The 21,764-nt window shown below is 43.8% G+C and overlaps 1 protein-coding gene across 6 annotated transcripts in view; it reads left to right on the forward strand.

Annotated features, from left to right (window-relative positions):
• Positions 1–21,764, forward strand: part of PDGFA (platelet derived growth factor subunit A) — a 63,847-nt gene that overhangs the window by 26,022 nt on the left and 16,061 nt on the right. For 4 of the 6 annotated variants that reach the window (XM_083413800.1, XM_083413799.1, XM_083413797.1 and 1 more), the window contains exons 3-4: positions 14,092–14,196; positions 15,664–15,851. In XM_083413800.1, the coding sequence (XP_083269926.1) occupies positions 14,092–14,196; positions 15,664–15,851 (293 nt within the window). Of the gene's footprint in view, positions 1–14,091; positions 14,197–15,663; positions 20,603–20,952; positions 21,141–21,764 lie in introns of those variants that run through there. The other 2 variants (XR_014504931.1, XR_014504930.1) reach the window with 2 other exon arrangements.

Here is a 21,764-nt window from a genome sequence, read left to right on the forward strand (position 1 = left end):
CCCCATGTTACAGTGGATCATTAAAGGCTATTTAAGATCAAAACCATTTTCTAGTCCCATTTACTTCAAAGGAGACTCCAGAACTGTAATTTAAAAACCACTGGGCTAGATTCCCAACTGAACATTAGTCGCTGGATCAGGCCCAAAGGCCCATCTTGCTCTGAGTTCTGGGGTTTGGGGAGAAAGTAAGAGTGAAGGCCAAGTGAGGATTGCATCATGTATTACTTTTGAAACTCAAAAATTTAATTCTGCATATGAAACACATGCAGATGATATAATTAACAGTGTGTGGATAACTATTAATTAGGGCTGTGAGTGTTAATCACTAGACAAGTTCATGGACGTTCTAGTTAGTTAACTGATAGGACCCAATTGTAATTGGTGGGGCTGAAGATAAGTGCATTTGATTCTTTTTGAGGCTGGCTTGATACGGATTGTAAGCTCATTGGGGCAGCGCCTGGTTTTTGGGTTTTGTTTTGGCTGTTCTTCTCCATTGTGCCATGCCTATTGAAGTTACTGTGTAGTAATACCACAGCTGGAATACCACAGCTGGAATACTGCGTCCAGTTCTGGGCACCACAATTTAAGAAGGAGATTGGCAAGCAGGAACGTGTGCAGAGGAGGGCGACCAAGATGATCAAGAGTCTGGAAACCAAACGGTTGAGGGAATTGGGGATGTTTAGCCTGAAGAAAAGAGGATGGAGAGGAGATACGATAGCTATCTTCAAATATCTAAAGGGCTGTCACATGGAAGAGGGAACACGCTTGTTTTCACGTGCTCTAGAGAATAGGACCTAAACCAATGGATTCAAGTTAAAAGACAGGAGATTGTGGCTAAACATCAGGAAGAACTTTCTCCCAGTAAGTGCTGTTTGACCATGGAATGGTCTCCCTCGGAAGGTGGTAGACTCTCCTTCCTTGGAGGTTTTTAAAGCAGAGGTTGGATGGACATCTGTCATGTACAATCTAGTTGAGATTCTTGCATTGCAGGGAGTTGGACTAGATGATCTACAATTTTATGTTTCCGTGAAATGTTAAAAATGACCCTCTGAGAAGGTGTTTATTATTAAGCTGTATGTTTAAGTCATGTTTCCTTTAGCATCTCAAAAAAGGCGTTTATTTATGTTGACTTAGTTTAAAACCAGTAACCCTTTTTATAAATCTCTTGTTTTAAGTTGCTCCTGTAAGACACTGTAAATTCAAATCCACACCCTGCTAGCTTTTGAAGTGCTTTAACTTTTATTGTTTTGATATTGCTTGCAACCACCACCACGAATTCAAGGGTTTTTTGCTCCTCTCCTGGTCAAGTACACACCAAACGAACAGGTGTGATGGCACATATTTTTCCCCCTTCCATCTTTCAAATCCTATGTTGGAATCCAGTTCAGAGTCCAGCTCCCTCAGCCCCAGTTAATATAAAAAATGTGTTCATTAAGCTTTGTACAGTCTAAATCTTACAATAGAGTAACAATAACAGCAAAACAAATACAGGTCTCTTGCTACAGAAATGAGGAAAAGAAACAAAGATGGCATCACATTAGTTTATCGAATTGCTCCAGAAATCTACCTGTATGGCTACAGGTGAGGAATTTATAAACGTGAGGAATGAAGACCATGGTAAACACATCAGGTTTATGGGAGCTACATGAGGTCAGTGCTACCACGCTGCTTTTTTTTTTAAAGTTTAAATGCAGATGAGCAATCAACTGAAGCATATATTCAATTAGGTAAAGTCTTAAAATAATAAGACTTGCTCAGAAAAGGCATATAAGTCATGGCTTACTAAGGACTGGAAGGGCAGTTAATTTTGCCTGCATGTTGACAGCAAAACCACAACTTGTTTTGAAACGAGAACAACAACACAATGATCCATTCCACCCCAGGAGAGTCACGTGGTTCATTTTAAAGGTACTGCAGGCACCTGGCTTGTGTCTATTCATCTTACTGTACACCTGAGGCATGAAATGATTTCATGACCGCAGGCTCTGGTTGGGTGTGATTCCTCGAGAAAGTAAAAGGAAAGGGGTTGGTTTGTTTACCGAGCTGTTGGGTGTGAGCTCTGCTGTTAACATAAGTCAGACGCCAAACAGGGCATGACCTAATACAAAGGCCTTGTGAAATCTGCATGCGGATGGGTTAAAAGTAAGAAGGGCTGGAGGTGCAAAGTTTTAGGACAGCAAAAAGGTGGAGAAACAGGTAGATCATTACATGCTCTCTTAACCAGCAGAGTGTAATTGATTTTGTTTTCCTTTTTTCTCTTCATTTTCTTGACGGCCACCCACTTGGCAATTTTTAATGCGTGTTACCCATTCTCCTTTAATGTGTTTGCAGAAGCTCTGAAAGAAAAATAGGCCGTGGGAATGTAGCTGCAGCCAACTCTCCTATCTGTTCATCACGAATAAAAATAAGGCAAGCAAAAGCCCATCCACCTACTCAGAGGGGCAGGACAGGAAGACGTGGGTTTTTGTCTACCGGGAGATGGATGGAGGCTAAACACTGGAAGGAACTTGAGGGTTGTAAGAGCAGTTCAACAATGAAAGATGCTGCATTAGGAGGTGTGGTGCAAGTCTACCTCTCTTTTGAAAGAGCTGCATTGGTTGTTCCAGGCCCATTTCAAGGCCCAGTTCAAATGCTCACATTAGTGTTTAAAGCCCCAAGTGACTTAGGCCCCAAGTCTATTGGAAATACCGTATTTTTCGCTCTATAAGACGCACCAGACCACAAGACGCACCTAGTTTTTAGAGGAGGAAAACAAGGAAAAAAATCTTCTGAATGTCAGAAGCCAGAACAGCTGTGCAGTGAAAGCAGCAATCCCTATTGCTGTTCTGGCTTCTAGGATAGCTGTGCAGCCTGCATTTGCTCCATAAGACGCACACACATTTCCCCTTACTTTTTAGAAGGGAAAAAGTGAGTCTTATAGAGCAAAAAATACGGTAACACCTCCTTCCCTGCAGACCCTCTTGGGTGTTAAGATCAGCAGAGGGGACTCTTGGTATTTCCACTGCCCTCAGAAATTTGTGTGTTGGCGGCCCAGAAGAGGCCAATCTCTGGCATCCTCTCAGTTATGAAATTCCCTCAGTACAGAGGTGGGTCTGGCACCTTCAAAGTACAGTTTTCGGCGAATGTTGTTTATCTTGGCCTCTGATAGCTGAATTGTATATTTTTAGGACCCACCCTACTTTTGTGACCTGTTCCTTTTAATCTGTTTTCAGTGTTGAGTTTTACATTGTTGTCACCTGCCCTGGGGCCTGAGGGTGGGCAATAAATTAAATGACTAATAACGGTAATACCCTTTGGGCATCACAGTTGCCCTGCTTTAACTGAAACCTGAACTTCAAATGTCATGAAATAAGGTGGTAGAATCCTGAGGTATTCACACTGAATACATTTTTAAAAAAATGCTACTTCACATTAAACAAAAAACAAAACCACCCTTCCAAGAAGCCAGCTAAGGAGAGATTTTCAATTTTAGTCTCAAATATCAACTGGTGTTCCAAATAATATGATTCTGAAGTACCACAGCACATTCTGCTACCTGGTTCCCATCAAATTCTGCTGCACATAGAGATCCAGCTTGAACATAACACCCTAGCATTTTGCATGCTGGCCTACAGCTGTGGTTCGCAGGTAAAGATCAGTAGGCATGGGTCTTTCAGGGAAGCTTATCTCCCCTGTTGAGTCAGAGGTCATAGCTCTGTGGTAGATAAATTGTTTTTCATTCCATGAGTCTCAATCCTCAGCTTGTCCAAACTGGGGAAGACCTGCTGGCTGAAATTTTGGAGAGCTCCTGTCTTGTCTGTTTGTGTAGAGTACACAGTAGTGAGATGGGCCTAAGGCTCTTACCCGGTGTAAGGCACCGTCCTAGCCTATGTGTCTTACTAACGGGTGGATTTATATTTCAGAAGTGGGGGATCTGCCCCCTTTATCTGCATTAGTCCCAGCAGTCCTGGGACAGGCTTAGGTGCTGTCTGAAACCTGCTTTGTTGCTGTCGTTTAGTCGTGTTCGACTCTTCATGACCCCATGGACCAGAGCACACCAGGCACTCCTGTCTTCCACTGCCTCCCGCAGTTTGGTCAAGCTCATGCTGGTAGCTTCGAGAACACTGTCCAACCATCTCGTCCTCTGTCGTCCCCTTCTCCTTGTGCCCTCCATCTTTCCCAACATCAGAGTCTTTTCCAGGGAGTCTTCTCTTCTCATGAGATGGCCAAAGTACTGGAGCCTCAGCTTCAGGATCTGTCCTTCCAGTGAGCTCTCAGGGCTGATTTCCTTCAGAATGGATAGGTTTGATCTTCTTGCAGTCCATGGGACTCTCAAGAGTCTCCTCCGTAACCTGCTTAGCAGCACCTAATAGAAAGAAATCTGTCTCCCCACCCTGTTCCTATCTTAATGTAAGACTGTGACTCTGTGGCTGCAGCCCCCATCCTGTCTTTTTGTCCCCTTTCCATTCAGCTTTGTTCAACATCCGGCCTGATGAAGAGTTCCGGAGAAATTTCAAGCCCGCTACCTGTTGTGGCATTTGGGTTGCTCCTAAAAGGTGTTGGCTGCCCGTAGATTTTTGGATGCACCCTTCACACATGTGCCCACCCCCATCCTTGACCCAGCATGGCTTCTTTTGTCTTTTTCCTTGAGTTATTGTGTCTCTTTTTGTAGAGCTGGAAGGGGACCCTTTTAATATTGCTTTTCATGCAGAAAACTCCCAATTCTGCTGTCTCCAGATGGGGAAAAGCTCAGGTAGCAGGTTTGGGAAAAGACCGTGGAGAACTGCTATCAGCCAGAGAATAAACTAAACCTCAACCAACTGTATCAGGAAGCAATTCTGCCCTCTGCAATTCTAATTACGTGCAAGTAATTTGGCACTGTGGGTTAAACCACAGAGCCTAGGACTTGCCGATCAGAAGGTCGGCGGTTCGAATCCCTGCGACGGGGTGAGCTCGGTCCCTGCTCCTGCCAACCTAGCAGTTCGAAAGCACGTCAAAGTGCAAGTAGATAAATAGGTACCGCTCCGGTGGGAAGGTAAACGGCATTTCCGTGCGCTGTTCTTGTGCACCAGAAGTGGCTTAGTCATGCTGGCCACATGACCCGGAAGCTGTACGCCGGCTCCCTTGGCCAATAAAGAAAGATGAGCGCCGCAACCCCTGAGTGGGTCACCACTGGACCTAATGGTCAGGGGTCCCTTTACCTTTATCTTTAATTTGTTGAGCTGGCAGAGTATAGTGGTTATCTTGTTAGATTAGGACCTGGGAGACTAGGGCTCAAGTCCTCACTTGGCCATGAAACTCACTGAGTGACCTTGGGCCCGGTCACTGCCTCTCAGCCTAACCTCCCTCATAGGGTTGTTGTTGAGATTAAATTAGGAAGGAGGGAAAACGATGCATGCCACATTGAGTTACTTGGAGAAAAAGGTGGGGGAATGAATGAACAGAGAGATAATAAGAACAGGCCTCCTGGGTCAGACCAACGGTCCCATCTTGTCTTAGCAGCCTGTTCTTACAGACACCATAGGTAACTTTGCCTTACGCTGAGTCACAACACTGGTCTATCTTCCTCAGTATCGACTACACTGGCCGGCAGAGGCTCTTAAGAACATTAGCAGATCCCACAGGATCAGGTTGATGGGTTTTTTTTTTGTTTGAATGCTGGTTTTAATGTCCGTCTGTGTTTATTTGTTTAAAATAATGGCAGGCTGCGTTGAGGTGCCATGGCAAAAAAAAAAAAAAAAAAAGCAACCATATAAGTAAATTATGCAGCTAGTAGCTTCATGGTTGAGCAGGGATCTGAACACAAGCTTATTCCAGCCCTAATCTTTCTCTCTAACCACATACCAGCTTTCTCAATTGTTCAGTAGTCCATCCAGATTCACACCCTTTGATCCTTTTAAATTATGCTTCAGTGCAACTGTGCTTTAATCCATACTATTTTTAGCTGCATTTTAATGGTTTTTACAAGGCATTTTTTTTTTTTTGCTGTTGATGCTGTTTTATGTGGATATTTGTATCAGCCTTATTCGTATTTCATTATTCTGTTTCATAATAGATTTCTCTTCCCTTTTTTTTTTTTTTGTGAACTTCCCAGAGGATACGTGTGGTTAATGGCCAGCATATAAAATGACAATAGTATTTTTTTTGTTCTCTCCATTGGCTCCTGCTTCACTTCTCAATATATGTATATTTGCTGCATCATGCATGCTTCTTATTCTGGCTGCTTTATTGCTCCAGATATAAATGATCCCGTTATCATGCTATAAACATATCGCATGATGAGTCAGCCTTCCACCCACTTGAGGGTGATCAGGTGTTCAAAATGTTCAACATGATGAATCAGCTCCCCAAAATCACAAGATACGTTTGAGAAATCACAAGGGTTTGGTTTCCCCCACAAGATACGTACATTCAGGCTTCTTGTTAGTTTCTCGTTTTACTTATAAACTGCTACCAAGTTGTCTCAACTTTCCCTATGAAACTTCTTTGCATCAAGATAATCGGATTTTAGCCCACAGCCAGTCTCAGCCAGTTGCATTCCCTGAGCATCGTCATGTTGAAATTCCCCATTTTGCTGCAAATGGCATTTTTGCAAACCACAACATTGATAATAAGAGCTCTTAATGCGCTGGCATCTTGCTAATTTCACTCCCATCTCTTTCCCCGCATTTTAGCTTTCGGTTGCCTGGCCAGTCTCCTCAACTGCTTCATTGTCTTCCGATAAGCAAAATGCCAAGTTTTCTATCTTTGCTTTTTCTCATGGCCCTTGAACCATGTGGTTGGATTATTTAAGGAACAGGACATGTCTGGATGCAGTCCCAGAGTCTGCAGTTGTTTCAGATGCCACTCTGAAAGGTTAAGGCTCCTCTGTAAAAGATTGGTTCTGCAACAGAGAGGCTGAAAAGGAAAACCCAACGAGTTGCTTCTTGTTCTCAAATTATTTGAGGGGTTTTTTATTTAAAAAAAGTCAGAAGAGTTTATAGTATATAGAGGCAGCATTGTTACTGCACAGAGGGGGAGCTGCAATCATCAAATTTATGCTAGGTGCTGCGCAATGATAATTAAACATCACAAGGCACTGCCCTCCAGGCTTTCATTCTGAAAATCTGCCAGAATTAAAGTCCACCTTCTCATATATTTCTCACATTTATATCCTATTTTTTTCTTCTTCCAAGGAGCTGAAGGCCACGTAAATAGTTCTTCATCCTCCCAAGAATTCTCTGAGGTGGATTAGGCTGAGAGATCATAGTGGGACCATGGTACTCCAATGAGCTTTATGAGGATTTGAAACTGGGTCTTACCTGTTCATGCTGTAACTATCATACCATACTGCCTTTCTAGTGTGCTCCCACCTCCTGTTCGACAACTGAGGTCCTGTCTTCTCCACTCCACCCACGATTGTATGCAATTTGCCCCCCCCCCCCCCGGAAAAAGTGCTTTTCAGGGCTGTGATCTTGCACAGCGCCCCAAAATACGTATTTTTTTGCGCTGTGCATGAAAAAGTACTTGTGAGGGGGGAACTGCGGTGTGAAGAGATCACAGCAACTAAAATGGCCTCTGTGGTCTTGTGATAAAAAAAAATGGGAAGATGGAGCCCTGGGTTTGGGCTTCAGGGTGTTCGAGGGCATAGGATGCTTGCGTAAATAGGAGTTTTCTTCACCAGCTGGTGGAATGCCAACGCTGATAGAGATGGTGTTGTTTCAGCGGAGAGGGCATTACACAACACTGGGGCCACTGATGAGAAAGCCCTGCTTCTGTGTTAACCACAAGCAGATAATAATAAGGCTGTGGCAAAACCACCTGGGTTGCATTAGCCAATCATATTGCACCTTAGCAGGCAGTGTAGAGCAGGGGTAGGCAACCTAAGGCCGGGGGCCGGATGCGGCCCAATCGCCTTCTCAATCCAGCCTGCGGACAGTCCGGGAATCAGGGTGTTTTTACATGAGTAGAATGTGTCCTTTTATTTAAAATGCGTCTCTGGGTTATTTGTGGGGCATAGAAATTTGTGCATAACCCCCCCCCCCAATATAGTCTGGCCTACATGGTCTAAGGGGCGGTGGAATGGCTGGAAAAGGTTGCTGACCCCTGGAGTAGAGGAAGACTGTTTTTCAGGTACCCTACTCCAGAGTTACTTAAGGCTTTGTATGCAAGTAGCAGAATCTTAAAACTGGGATTGATGGCTAAGAGGCAGCTAGTGTTGATTCCAAATTGATTGCAAATATCCTCTTCAGTGCTTAACTGAATTGTGCTAAAAGTATCTGCTGTCCTCCAGTCCTTCATTGTATTCTTCTGAGCCTAGAAGGCTTAACAATTTGCTCAATATTGGAGGCTGAAATGTGGAACAACCTGAATGGTTCTACAGAACCATTTTTATTAAGCACAGCCTGTCAAAGACCAGCATTGCAGTATCAAACACTGAGGCGTGCCTGGATTTCAGTTCAGTGATATGGACCAGTAGAAAGATGCATGGCTACTGAGAATTTTATCTGTTTGAACTGGGTTCGATAAGCTTTGGTTGGGATCCAAATTGCCCTCTATGATTGCTGAATAAACTTCTGTGCATCTTGGAATTAATGAAGACCACTCATGAGGGTGGTAGGACAAATGTGGGTGTGATCTCATTCATGGGAGTGGAGAACGTAATCATCTTGTAAGGATCAAATATATAGCCCACTTTCAAGGCTATATTGCAAGGAAACACTCCAGTGGATTTTGGTGATTGTTTTTCATGCATCATAAAAATGTTGTTAGGTTTCAAACCTCAGAGCCCATTTAATTGTATATAAAAAGACCTGGATGTGTAGAGTGAGTGAGTTCGTCACAAATATTGAAGCTCCTGAAACAAGAAGGGCGGCCCCACACATTTCTAAAAGGGTGTTGCTGCCTCTGAAATCTGCCTCAAGTGACCCCGGATGTGTGTTGATAAGAGTTTGTTTGTTCAACACTCTCCTTGATAACTGTACATTGGGAAATGCACACTTCCACACTGCTATTAACTGTTTGTTTTGGAGAGGGCCCATAACTCAGAGGTGGAACCACATGCTGTGCATGTAGAAGGTCCATAGTTTAAAATCTCATTGGCTGGAAAAGCAGGAACTTTCAAATGCATACACACAATGTCCTTAACAAACTACATTGCCCAGAATTCTTGGGGGAGGATGTGCTTTAAAGGTATAGTGTCCCATCTTCATATATTTATGCACTTCCTCAGTTCGAGGAGTAGCATTGTTGGGTTAAGTTGTCTTTCGGATGAGAGGAAACCCTCAGGACTTAAAGTCGCTTTGGGGACAGATGTAGGGCAGATGAACGGAAGCATTTCTTTGCCAAACACGTAGTTAAACTATGGAATTTGCTCTCACCAGTCACTGCCTTGGATGACTTTAAAAGTGGGTAAGTCGGAGACGCGGGTGGCGCTGTGGGTAAAACCTCAGCACCTAGGAATTGCCGATCGCATGGTCGGCGGTTCGAATCCCCGTGGCGGGGTGAGCTCCCGTCGTTCAGTCCCAGCTCCTGCCCACCTAGCAATTCGAAAGCACAATTAAGTGCAAGTAGATAAATAGGTACCGCTTTCTAGCGGGAAGGTAAACGGCGTTCCGTGTGCTGCTCTGGTGCCGGCTCGCCGGAGCAGCTTCGTCACGCTGGCCACGTGACCCGGAAGTGTCTGCGGACAGCGCTGGCTCCCGGCCTCTAGAGTGAGATGAGCGCACAACCCTAGAGTCTGTCAAGACTGGCCCGTATGGGCAGGGGTACCTTTACCTTTACCTTTAAGTCATGAAAGCACGCCAGTGCAAGTAGATAAATAGGTACTTCTGTGGCGGGGAAGGTAAACGGCATTTCTGTGGGCTCTGGTTTCCGTCACGGTGTCCTGTTGTGCCAGAAGCGGTTTAGTCATGCTGGGCACATGACCCGGAAAGCTGTCTGTGGACAAACGCCGGCTCCCTCGGCCTGCAAGCAAGATGAGCGCCACAATCCCATAGTCGCCTTTCACTGGACTTAACCGTCCAGGGATCCTTTACCTTTTATACCTTTACCAATGGCCATTAGTCATTATGGTTACTAAACACGATGGCTTGTGTATTATTTCCCCAGGGTATCAGTCGCTGGGGGTCTACAATAAGAGAGTGCTGTTGCAGTCATGTTCTGCTTCACGGGCTTCCCATGGGCATCTGGTTAGCCTCTGTGAGAACAGAATGTCAGGCTAGATGTAGATGAGCCTTCCCTATAAGAAAGACAGTCTTACCCATCTAATCTACATTAAAGAGACAAGATTCACACTCTTGTGTTTAAGGCAGTATTTCTGACTTGGCCTTCCCAAAGGAAGACCAGAGTGTTTTGTGCTGCTCACAGAACAATAAAAAATATGAATCTCATGTAAAACAGCGTTACATGCTGTAATCGTGCCACTAAGTTCCATAAAACCCAGCTTTTATGGAGAGTTGTATGCAAATACCTGTCTAAACAAGTACATTTTTAAACAGGTAAATTTGCAGGCTGGCATCTCTTGGGAGGGATTGCCACGAACACCCTGTTCTTCTGTGAAGTTTACCTTGTGCTGCTGATGGAAGCAGGAACAAGGCCTAATCCGTAGCTTTTCATGGTCTCTGTGTGCTTTTATATGGAATCTGGCATTTCCTACATTATGGACAGGTTGCATAAGAACCTTGCAAACAAGCCTGCAAAAGTTAGTTGCCCATAAAAATGTTTACTAGCCAGCCTGTCTTAGCATATCTGTGGCACATCAGTGACCTAGTAGTCCAAAACATCTCCTTCATAGGCTTTTAAGCAGAGGTTGAATGGTCATCTTTTACTTTAGCCGATGCTTTAGCGGAGATTCCTGAATTGCAGGGCATTGGTTGTTGCCTTAAACCTAAATTTATTGTGACATAAATAAATGGGGTATCCTCAGGAGTGTAAAGTATTCTGATCAGTTGACTGGTATCAATGATCACGAGTGTGCGTATGGGTGGTAGAGTAAATTGTGCAGGCGAAAGGCCACACAATAACAGATAATAATAATTTTTATTTATACCCCGCCCTCCCCAGCCAAGGCCGGGCTCAGGGCGGCTAACAAGCAATAATAAAAACAAGTTGAATGAATACAACTTAAAAACAAGATTAAAATACAACATTAAAATATTAAAATGCAGCCTCATCACAGGAAAAGAGAGGAAAAAGAAAAAAGAAAGGGGGGAGGGAATCAAACTGGCTCTTGTTCAGAGGGCCTTTTTGGTAGTGGCGCCCACCATGTAGAATGTCAAGGAAATAAACAACTATCTGACTTTTAGAAGACATCTGAAAGCAACCCTGTTTAGGGAAGTTTTAAATGTTTGACTGTGTTTTTAATATTCTGTTGGGAGCTGCCCAGAATGGTTGGGGAATCTCAGCCAGATGGGTGGGGTCTAAATAATAAATTATTCTTGTTCATATGATTGCGACTGTGTGGAGAGGGAGAAGAAGTTGTGCTTCCTGGCCTCACCTTCTTTGTCCGTATATTCGGGGAAGTGTCTATATAAATTAGACCCTGTTGCATGTTCATAGGCTTACTCCATGATTTTCACTTTTCCCCCTGGGGGTGGGGTGGCGGCTGTGAGAGCACATGAGAGCACTGACAGAGCCAGAAGAGGCACCCTATCTACTATGCAATTGCATAGAGGTGCGCAGAATATCCCCAAACAGCTACAATCTCATACCCGCCCCCCAACCTCCATGCAAAAACATGGGCAGGGGATAGAATGTTCTCTCTGTTGTGTATTTCTCTGTTAAACCGGCTCTTGGCGCCCACTTGGTCAGTCCCTGCGTGGAGCTAAACCAACGTGGTGCACCGCTTTAGCTCTACGCAGGGACTGACTTCCGGGACGCAGCCACAGCTTCCTATTGGCTGCAGGAAGCTCCTGCAGCCAATAGGAAGCCACAGACACTGCCTTCTCCCCCGCCATGGCTCCGAAAGCCAGTGCAGAAAGATCGGCGGGCGTGTGCATGCTCACGCGCACAGGCGATTCAGCCCACCAGCGGAAAAGTATGCTGACCCCTGGTTTAGAGCATCTTCTTCACAATTAGCTATTAGGTAGAAGCAAACCTACTCCCACCTTCCAGTGCTTTGTCGCATGAGTGCAAAGCCGCTGGGGTATTTGACAACAATAACAACAACAACAAATTATTTATACCCCACCCTTCAAAAACCGGACTCAGGGCAGCTAACAACAAATTTAAAACACTTTAAAACACTTAATTATAAAAGCAACATAAAATGTGGTACCTCGGGTTACATACGCTTCAGGTTACAGACTCCGCTAACCCCGAAATAGTACCTCAGCTTAAGTACTTTGCTTCAGGATGAGAACAGAAATCGTGCTCCAGTGGCGCGGCAGCAGCAGGAGGCCCCATTAGCTAAAGGGTTGCTTCAGGTTAAGAATAGTTTCAGGTTAAGAACGGACCTCCAGAACGAATTAAGCACTTAACCCAAGGTACCACTGTATAAAAACATGAATAACAATAAAATTCAAAAATCAATTAGATAATCCCCAGGGCTAGCTGGCTGAATTGGTCCTACTTGGGCCAGCGAGGAGGCCAGGGGAGAATTAGCTGTGGGGTCTCAGAGTGGATCTTCATAAAAGGGGAGCAGGAGGGAAGAGAAGGGAAATAAAAGATCAAGCTGAATGAAAGGCCAGGCGGAATAGCTCTGTCTTACAGGCCCGATGGAAGGAGGTTAAATCCTGTAGGGCCCTAGTCTCATGGGACAAGGGAAGCAAAGGAGTGATGCTCTGCTACGGTGAGCCAGTGCATAGGTTCCTGGAGAGCCCTTTGCAAATGCTTTGCTGCTCGCTGGTCTGCTAGGACTAAGGTTTGGCATTGCATGCTGTAGGAATCCAGGCTCGTGGTTTAGGTCTCTCCAGACTAACCGCAAGCTGAAAAACAGGAAATAGATAGGCACGGCAGCAAAGATGACCTGGGGAGGATCAAAGCAGCTGCAAGCACATTTCTGGAAGCTGGCGCATTTGCGCCAAGCCAAGGCTTGTCTTAGTGTGACATATGGCCCAGGCCTTTCCTTCCGTTGCTAGTGGAATGCTCGCCCCCGGGAGACCTGCCTGGTGCCTTCCTTATAAACCTTTAGATGGCAGGTGAAAAGGTTCCTCTTCAACCAGGCCTTGGGCTGATTAATATCTTATTTTATTCAAAATGTGGTTGTGAGAAGGAGGGTTATTGCTTTGTTTTTATTCTGCATTTTGTGTTTTTATATTGTATTTTTATGCCGCGTACCTCCCTGAGATCTGTGGGTGAAGGATGGTATGCAAATTTAATAAATAACAGTAAAAATTATTATTATTAATAATAAGTGCTTCTTTCCAGTGTAGCACCTTTTCAGTGGTAGCCGGTTAAGATATGACTGTTTCGTAGGATACTTGAGCCCGCACAAAATTGCTTGCCCTGTGGTCTTGTTTATGTTTTCATGTTGTCATTTTTGACTTTTATGTTGTAATTTTTATTGTTTTTAATGAAACTTGGCATACTACAGGTGAGTATGAACCCTTCTCGTAGCAAAACAGATGCAGTGCCCAATATTCAGCCATTCTAGAAAGAAAAAAAAGATGATTCTGATTGGAGCTTGAGAGTTTATTCATTATGGAAATAATCTCTGGCCTCCAGGCCTGAATTGCATCCTGAAGTTTTGTGGTTAGAGCAGTTAATTTTGCTTCCCTTAGTTTGGAATTTGACTCCCAAGTACTTTGCAAATAATCTGTTTCTTGCCTGTAGACATAAAATAGGTTTCCTGATATTTCTTGGAAAGGTATGTGTTAGATTTTTTTTTTTTTTAACATAATGGCGTTTATTGCCGCTAAGCCACTTCCTGAATGGTGGAGCTGGAAGGGAGAGGTATAAATGATGTATGTAAAACAAATAATTTCAAGGATGATTTCCTAGGAAAGTGGTTCTTGTTTCTGGCATAGAATGACTCTTTTAAAGTGGATGTGTGTAAGAGACTTAATGAAGGCTAATGTTGGTTAATGTATTGCTCCTTTGTAATTGGAAAAATATATATTCAAATGAAGTAGGTTCTTTGAAATAAATAAATAATAACAAACAGGGCTGACTGTTTTGTTGTCTCGTTTTTAGGATATGATGATCCGTCAGAGACAAACTTGATACCGCACAGCATTCACTCTGTCAAACACGGGCAAGAAAATCGTCCCAGACCTATTCGCAGGAAAAGAAGTGTTGGTAAGGAATGGGAAAACCAAACCTATTTTTTTTAAAAATATGCCACGAGGCTGGGATGGAAGGACTGGTCCTGAAAAATGAGTCTTTTTTTAAGGGCAGAAAGAAAAATGACCTTATAAACCAGGCATAGGCAAACTCGGCCCTCCAGATGTTTTGAGACTACAATTCCCATCATCCCTGACCACTTGTCCTGTTAGCTAGGGATGATGGGAGTTGTAGTCCCAAAACATCTGGAGGGCCGAGTTTGCCCATGCCTATTATAAACCCAAGGAGGACATCCCCCCATACAGTTTTTAATTATTATTTTCTGCTCTTTTGCACAAGTCAGTCAACTTCTAGTGGGGTAGCTCATCCAGAAAATTATTTTTTTTGCTGCAGGATGCTCATGTGGAAATGTGAGTTAGGAAATGCAGTGCAGTGTCTGTTCCTTTCAGTCGTTTTCAGATTAGGCGCCGGCCACAGACTGGTGCAACCCAGAGATCACGTTGGGAAGAGTTAATTAAATAATGGAAAGCCTAAGGGCTAAGCTGATGCCCAAGGCAGCCTTCAACTTAACAAAATGTATCATACACAGCCTTTAACTTAACAAAATGTATCATAACAAACTGCGGAGCTGGGAGGAAGTCGCTGCAATTTATTTTAAAATATTACATCAATCTTCACCCTAATAAAAACAGTACTGTTAATAGTAATGTTCTGGCAGAAGCAAGGGTGTTAGAATTAAATGGGTACTAATTGACCTTAAACAGCGGTGTTTTATGAACGTGCATTCTTACAACTGGTTCAGCAGCCTCCTTGCTCTGAAGATACCCTCTGCCAGATCAAATATAATATCTGAACTATCAGAACAGAAGGCTGCTTTTAAAACAGAGCAGAATTGCTGTCTGGAGCCTGTTTTGCTATCAGGTAGACCTAGATTGCTACCTAGGACTGCCCACTGAAAGCTGCACTGCTTTTGCTTTTTATTTTTGCATTTATTGTTCCTGAGTCATTGTGGACTGTGTGCTGCTTGCTTATTTATTTATTTGAAATACGCCCCCCCCCCCCAAGCCAAAACGCAGAGCTTCATCACAGCTAGGCTGGTGTGTTATTTCAGGTGTGATCAGAAGGCAGAAATACGGTGACAGTCATTTATATCTCACACAGGACAAGAAGAGTAGACTCCCTACAGTCCCATGGTGGACTTTGGAGAGATCTCCTTGGTTAGAGGATATTCTTGCATGCTATCTGTACAGTGTGCCAGTATATCCTTTCGTTCATGATGTCCTGAATGCTCTTATGGGTGAAGAATGCAAGGACATCCCAATATGCTTGCAAGGGTTCTTGTTTATTATATATTGCAAGAGCAGGGAGAGGGGTTCCCCCTAGCATTGCCACACGCAGACCGGGGGTGCGGCACACAGCTGGCAGGCTTGTTTCAGAGCAGAGGCCATTGCTTATCTGCGTACACCATTTCCCCCTCTGCAGAGGAAGCCATTCCTGCCGTCTGCAAAACGCGAACCGTTATATACGAGATACCTCGGAGTCAGATCGACCCGACGTCTGCTAACTTTCTGATATGGCCGCCGTGCGTGGAGGTGAAGCGTTGCACGGGCTGCTGCAACACCAGCAGTGTGAAATGCCAGCCGTCACGGATACACCACAGAAGCGTCAAGGTGAGGAGAAGTGGAACTCAGGTGCAGCGGGGTGGGCGGGTGTTTTGAGGGAAGAGGTGGTTCAGCATTTTGTTCGCATCCCGTCGTTTTCATTTTTCTCGCCTTGGCAGCCATGGGAGGTTATTCGGTGGTTTCTGTTTTGATTTTGGTTATGTATTCTGTGATTTTATCCTGTGAACCCGCCCCCTCCCCGAGACCTGACTGTATAGGGCAGTATACAAATTGAATATTTTTTTTAAAATCATCATCATCAGTGTGAATTCCTATTGGCTCTCACTTGGTTACACCTTTGCTCAGCCTTTCTTATCCTGGGTATAGTTGTACCTTGGTTCTTGAACGTACAGTGGTACCTCGGGTTAAGTACTTAATTCGTTCCGGAGGTCCGTATTAACCTGAAACTGTTCTTAACCTGAAGCACCATTTTAGCTTATGGGGCCTCCTGCTACCGCCGCACCGCTAGAGCACGATTTCTGTTCTCATCCTGAAGCAAAGTTCTTAACCTGAAGCACTGTTTCTGGGTTAGCGGAGTCTGTAACCTGAAGCGTATGTAACCCGAGGTACCAATGTAATCCGTTCCGGAAGTCCGTTCAACTTCCGAAAATGTTGGAAAACCAAGGCATGGCTTCCAATTGGCTGCAGGAGCTTTTTGCACGCAATGGGAAGCCGTGTTGGACGTTCAGCTTCCAAAAAACATTCGCAAACTGAAACACTCACTTCCAGGTTTGCGGTGTTCGAAAGCCAAGACGTTTGAGTACCAAGGCGTTCGAGAACCAAGGTGCGACTGTACTTGCAGCTGATTTCAGACTGCAAGTCTTATCACCCTTTGTTGGTATGGCCAGTAGTGGTACTAAATGACTGGATGACGCCTAAATTGGGGAAAGCTGCCTTTTAGTTAAACTTTTTTTTTCTGGAAGTGGTCTGCAAGCAGTGCTGATAGTAAACACTTTAGAGAATAGCTAAGTTAGCTGTTGTGGTGACGAATGAGGGCGCTTGCACACTTCCACTAGAGATTTGCTCCAATTCAGTGCTAAAAGAGTGGGATTTCCAGGGTAAAGTGGTGGAGCAAATGGAAAACCACTTAGAAACATGCCTAGAAAGTACGGAACGAGCAGAAAACCACTCAAACCCATGCCCACAACAAAGTATGGACAAGCTCTGAGTGTAGTGACTTTTGGTGTGCAGTGCTTTTGTTTCTCTCCCATTATAAGCAAGAGCAAACTGGCCCATTTAGCTGTTTACAACCTATAATGCTGCTTTATGCTGAGGGCTCATCCACATTTGAGTTAGGATAGCTCAGTCAGTAGAGCATCAGGATCTTAATCTGGATGGCCCTCGTGGTCCCTTCCAACAATTTGGTTTGTCCTGCCATTTCCCCCCAGGAAAATACAGTGCTTACCGCTGAATCAGAGCAAACATCAATTGGTTTTTCTGTCTGATGGACATTGGTTCCAATTCAGTGGCCTACAGTGAGTTTTCCTAGAGAAAGCAGTGGGAGAAACAAAAAAACCTTTCGGACCCAGTTTTCTAGACACAGGACAAGTGTCAGTGTAAACAAGCCCTTAGACATCAGGCCATTTGTCTTTCTGGCTTAGTGGTTCTCCAGGTTTTCAGACAAGGCTCTCCCAGCTCTTCCTGAAGGCATTTTGCATTCAAACATTGTGTTCTACCCGAAGTTACTATCTTTTAGAGAGACCCTGAAAATTAAAACATCCATGCTCACACTGCGAGTGTGGCCTGGAACACACTAAACAACCCTTCGCCTTTTTGCAGGGAAGTATGTAAAGAATGAAGTGGCACAGATTCGGGGTGGTGTTTTGCTTAAAAAATAAAATAAATTTTTGTTTTGTTTTATTCCCCTCTGGGGTCAGTTATGACCCCAAATGTGTAGGAATGCTAAACAGCATTAACAAGCAAACAGGCCTGATTATGCCTTTCCCACAAACTCCCACAGCCTTGTTCTTGATTTTAAATGATAAAATGACTCAGGGGACATTTTGAATGTAAAAATCCTTGTACAGTCATGTTTCCTTAATTAAATATTATGTAGGCTAAATTGGGCTTTTATTTGTGGAAATACAGTGCTTTTGATCTGCTGGTGGGAGGGAAATGTGTTTCATATATTCTCATCTCCTGGGATTTGAGATTCCTTATGGCTTGATTCCACATTTACTCATTAGGCGAAATCCACTTTTTCTGCTTGCCACAATCTATCAAACAGACATTTTGGAAAAGGAGTGGTATTTGTTTGTTAGGTTGGGCTTGGTCCCCCTGTGAACTGTATGCGGGTTCAAATCAGCAGCACCCATTTGCCAATGCAACTGCGACACACACACACACACCCCTTCCAACTTCACAATTCTATGATTCCATGAAAAGTAAAACACATAAACAACAAATTCAGGAGACTCCTCCCAAGACCTGGGCAAATAGATAAAAGCTATGAAAAGAAAGTATTCTTTCAAATATATTTTGAATACCCGTGTTGTTTTGTATGAAAGAGAATAGGAAGAGATTTGTATCAACTTTATTAATTTAATCTGCACATTTTACCAGTATCAGCACATGTATAGTTAGTGCACCTCATTGGGTCAGCAACAAGGCAAGAGTCTTTGGGTTTATGAATGAGGAAAACTGGTCATTGATGGGAGCTATTATGTATATGTTTTGTGCAGACGTATAGCTGAAGAAGTGAATAATGCGAAATAGATAAGTACCGGTAATCTGTATTATATATCAGAGAAGCAAATTTCGTACAATAGTAAGTTCCTGTGAAAGAGTTTTATCAGTGGGGAAGGAAGTTTTTTAACACGCTCTACTAAAAATATCAAGATAAAATTTCGTTGGAGCAAATGTTATTGTAATAATTGATAAGATATTGCCTGCCTGGGTTGTTTTCTTTTTTTTTTTTCTTTTTGCTGTGCAAATAGGTAGGCTTTTCAGCTGGCAGTGATAACTCCTTTATTTAAAATGGGTGCCAAGATTTCAATATGATAGAGCGCACCTCCGCACAATAATGTTCCCTGTACATAGAAAGCCATTATGTCAGGAAGGAGACCAGGTTGATGTGTTTTCTCATTAGAAGTGTGGACTGCCTTATACGGAGTCACACCACTCGCCCATCTACAGGAGCATCTAAACCTCTGGCTAGCAGCAGCAGCTGTCCATGGTGCTGGGCACTTGCTCCCCAAGATCGTTTTTTTTTTAGCTGGAGACATCTGTAATTGAACTTCCCTGGTTAATAGCTCATAAAATATAGCTATCTCACCTGCCCACACATACTTGGGTTTCCTTTCCTAATAGCCTGGAGATTGCTATCATCTGATTACTTTCTTTTATCTTCTGCTTGCTTCATTACATTTGTATAAGTTCTTTGGGCGATTTCCATTAAAGGAAACCCCCACCCAAATACAATTTGTGATAAAAACACCAAAACAAAGCAAATCAATCTATTAAAACCATAACATTCAAATGAATATGTATTTTAATTAATTGATTGTGATTATATGTAAACTGTGTTACTTTTACTGTTGTTAGCCGCTCTGAGCCCGGCTTCGGCTGGGGAGGGCGGGATATAAATAAAACATTATTATAATTAAAATTCCAGATGAAGCAAGCAATCAGTTAAACATTAAAAAGTAACAATCCAAATTTGTTGTTGTTCATTCGTCATGTAAATATTTCAGTGGTCCTCTTAATAACCCTGTCCTAAATCTTCATTTCTCTCTGAAAGTCTAGGTAAAAAGATATGTATTTACTCGCCTCTGCTGAAGAGGCCATATGCATCTCCTGCAGGACAAAATTCCATAGGCTGGGGGGGGGGGTTGTACTCAGGAGACCCTATCCTGTCCTGTCCTATAACTTGTGTTGATAAGCAGCATTGGCAGTTAAGTAAGTGGAAGAACCTATAGAAGGGCTTCTGGAGAAGATTCGAAATACCTGGGCAAGTGTGTCTGGGAGAAAGCAATGCTACTTTGCAACTAAGGTAGCACAGCACCACATCGATCCAAATGCATCTTCCAACTCAGCAATTCTGCGATTCTCTCTCACCCACTTGTGTTAATCTTAAATTGAAAACAATTCACTTTGGGAAAGGGCGCAGTGCAGTTTTGATATTCAGATGTTGTTGCCGCACTCAACCTTCATCAGGCTTCCCGGAACCAATTCTATTTTCAAGTGAGTCCTTAAATACATATATATAGTTCCACAATACGCTTGGCAAACATTAATTTTAAAAGCAAAGGAGGATCGGAGACAAATCTAATTAACCTGCAACCTCAAGAACAAACACAGCTGTTTAGCAAACATGAGCTGCCTGCTGCTGCAGTATTTATGGTGGATGGAGATTGCGTTGCTCCTTTTGATGCGGAGAGATGATTGGGGTCCTCAAAGGCAACTCTGCACTGCAGATAAGCCTGTAAGCGGTTTTGACTTGCCAGAGTTGACTGGTTAGCTCTGAGCATCATTTAACTTGGGCCTCCTTGAGGCATTTGGGGGCAGCTGCTCGGGGTGGGGGAGGCCAGAGGTTCTTGCTGAAGTTGCAGTGTGCCATGGAAATGTTTAGAGCAGGGGGCGCCAGCTAGGAGTCAGCGGGTGCCATGATGCTTGGGAAAGCTTCTTTCTTTTCTTAAAAAGTAAGTCTCTAGCTGTCCTAGAAAGAAAGATATGGGGTGAATTGTGCCGGTGCCTTCAAAGCAATTTCTGTGAAAGGAGAGTGTATTGCAGCCACCTTGTATATTTTTCCAGGTACAGTGGTGCCTCTCAAGACGAAATTAATTCGTTCCGCGAGTCTCTTCGTCTAGCGGTTTTTTCGTCTTGCGAAGCCAACCCCATTAGCGGATTAGCACTATTAGTGGTTTAGCGGCTATTAAAGGCTATTAAAGGCTTAAAGGATTAGCGGATTAGCTGCTAAAAGGCTATTAGCGGTTTAGAGGCTTAGAAAAAGGGGGTGGGGAGCGAAAAAAATGCAAAACATTTTTGTCTTGCGAAGCAAGCCCATAGGGAAATTCGTCCTGCGAAGCGCATTGAAAAATGGAAAACCCTTTCGTCTAGCGGGTTTTCCGTCTTGCGAGGCATTCGTCTTGCGGGGCACCACTGTACTGAGGAATGCTCCCTGTTGCTATAGACAGCATCCATCTCTCTCTCTCTCTCTCTCTCTCTCTCTCTCTCTCTCTCTCTCTGTGTGTGTGTGTGTGTGTGTGTGTAAGCTAAACAAGCTGTAGCTTAGGGCCCCACCCTCTTGGGGGCTGCAAAAACATTTAAAGGAAAAAACCTGGATGTACATTTCCAAAATATAAGATAAAACCTACATACAGCAACAGTATTTTGTGTTGCGTTGGCTCCTATAATGTAATTAGATCCATAAATTACCACATAGCATATATTCAACACAAAAAACAGTGGCAATTTGTTGTTGACAAAGGACAGCTGGACATATAAAGGGCCCCATTACCTTCAGTAGCTTAGGGCCTCATCAAACCTAAATCCGGCCCTGGTGGGTGTGTGTGTGGGTGTGTGTGTGTGTGTGTGTGTAGTCAATAAAGTGTGGTCTCCACGATCAGGAACAGCAGGGCTAAGCTCACTTCCCATGGTAAGGTTTGTGTTCTGCCACACCCATCAATTATTTTGCAGCTAATTTTTGACCAGCACCCGCAGCACGCTTTCAAAAATTGAAATGGGCCCATTGGGCCAAAAAGGTTGGTGACCCCTGGGCTTGAGAACGGAAACGCAGGCATTTAGAACCAGATCACTCGAGTGTTATAGCCAAGAATTTCCTGGGTCCTGGGAAATCATGTGGTTCTGGGAAGCAATAGCAGCTTCGCTTCGAAGCATCTTCCCGGTTAGTCATAGGTGAGCATTTGTTACCTGATGCATGGGTCAGCATTAATACACAACTTGCTCTGGCTCCTGATGGCA

Source organism: Podarcis tiliguerta (assembly GCF_965153285.1).
Source record: "Podarcis tiliguerta genome assembly, chromosome: 14".
Lineage (NCBI taxonomy): Eukaryota > Metazoa > Chordata > Lepidosauria > Squamata > Lacertidae > Podarcis > Podarcis tiliguerta.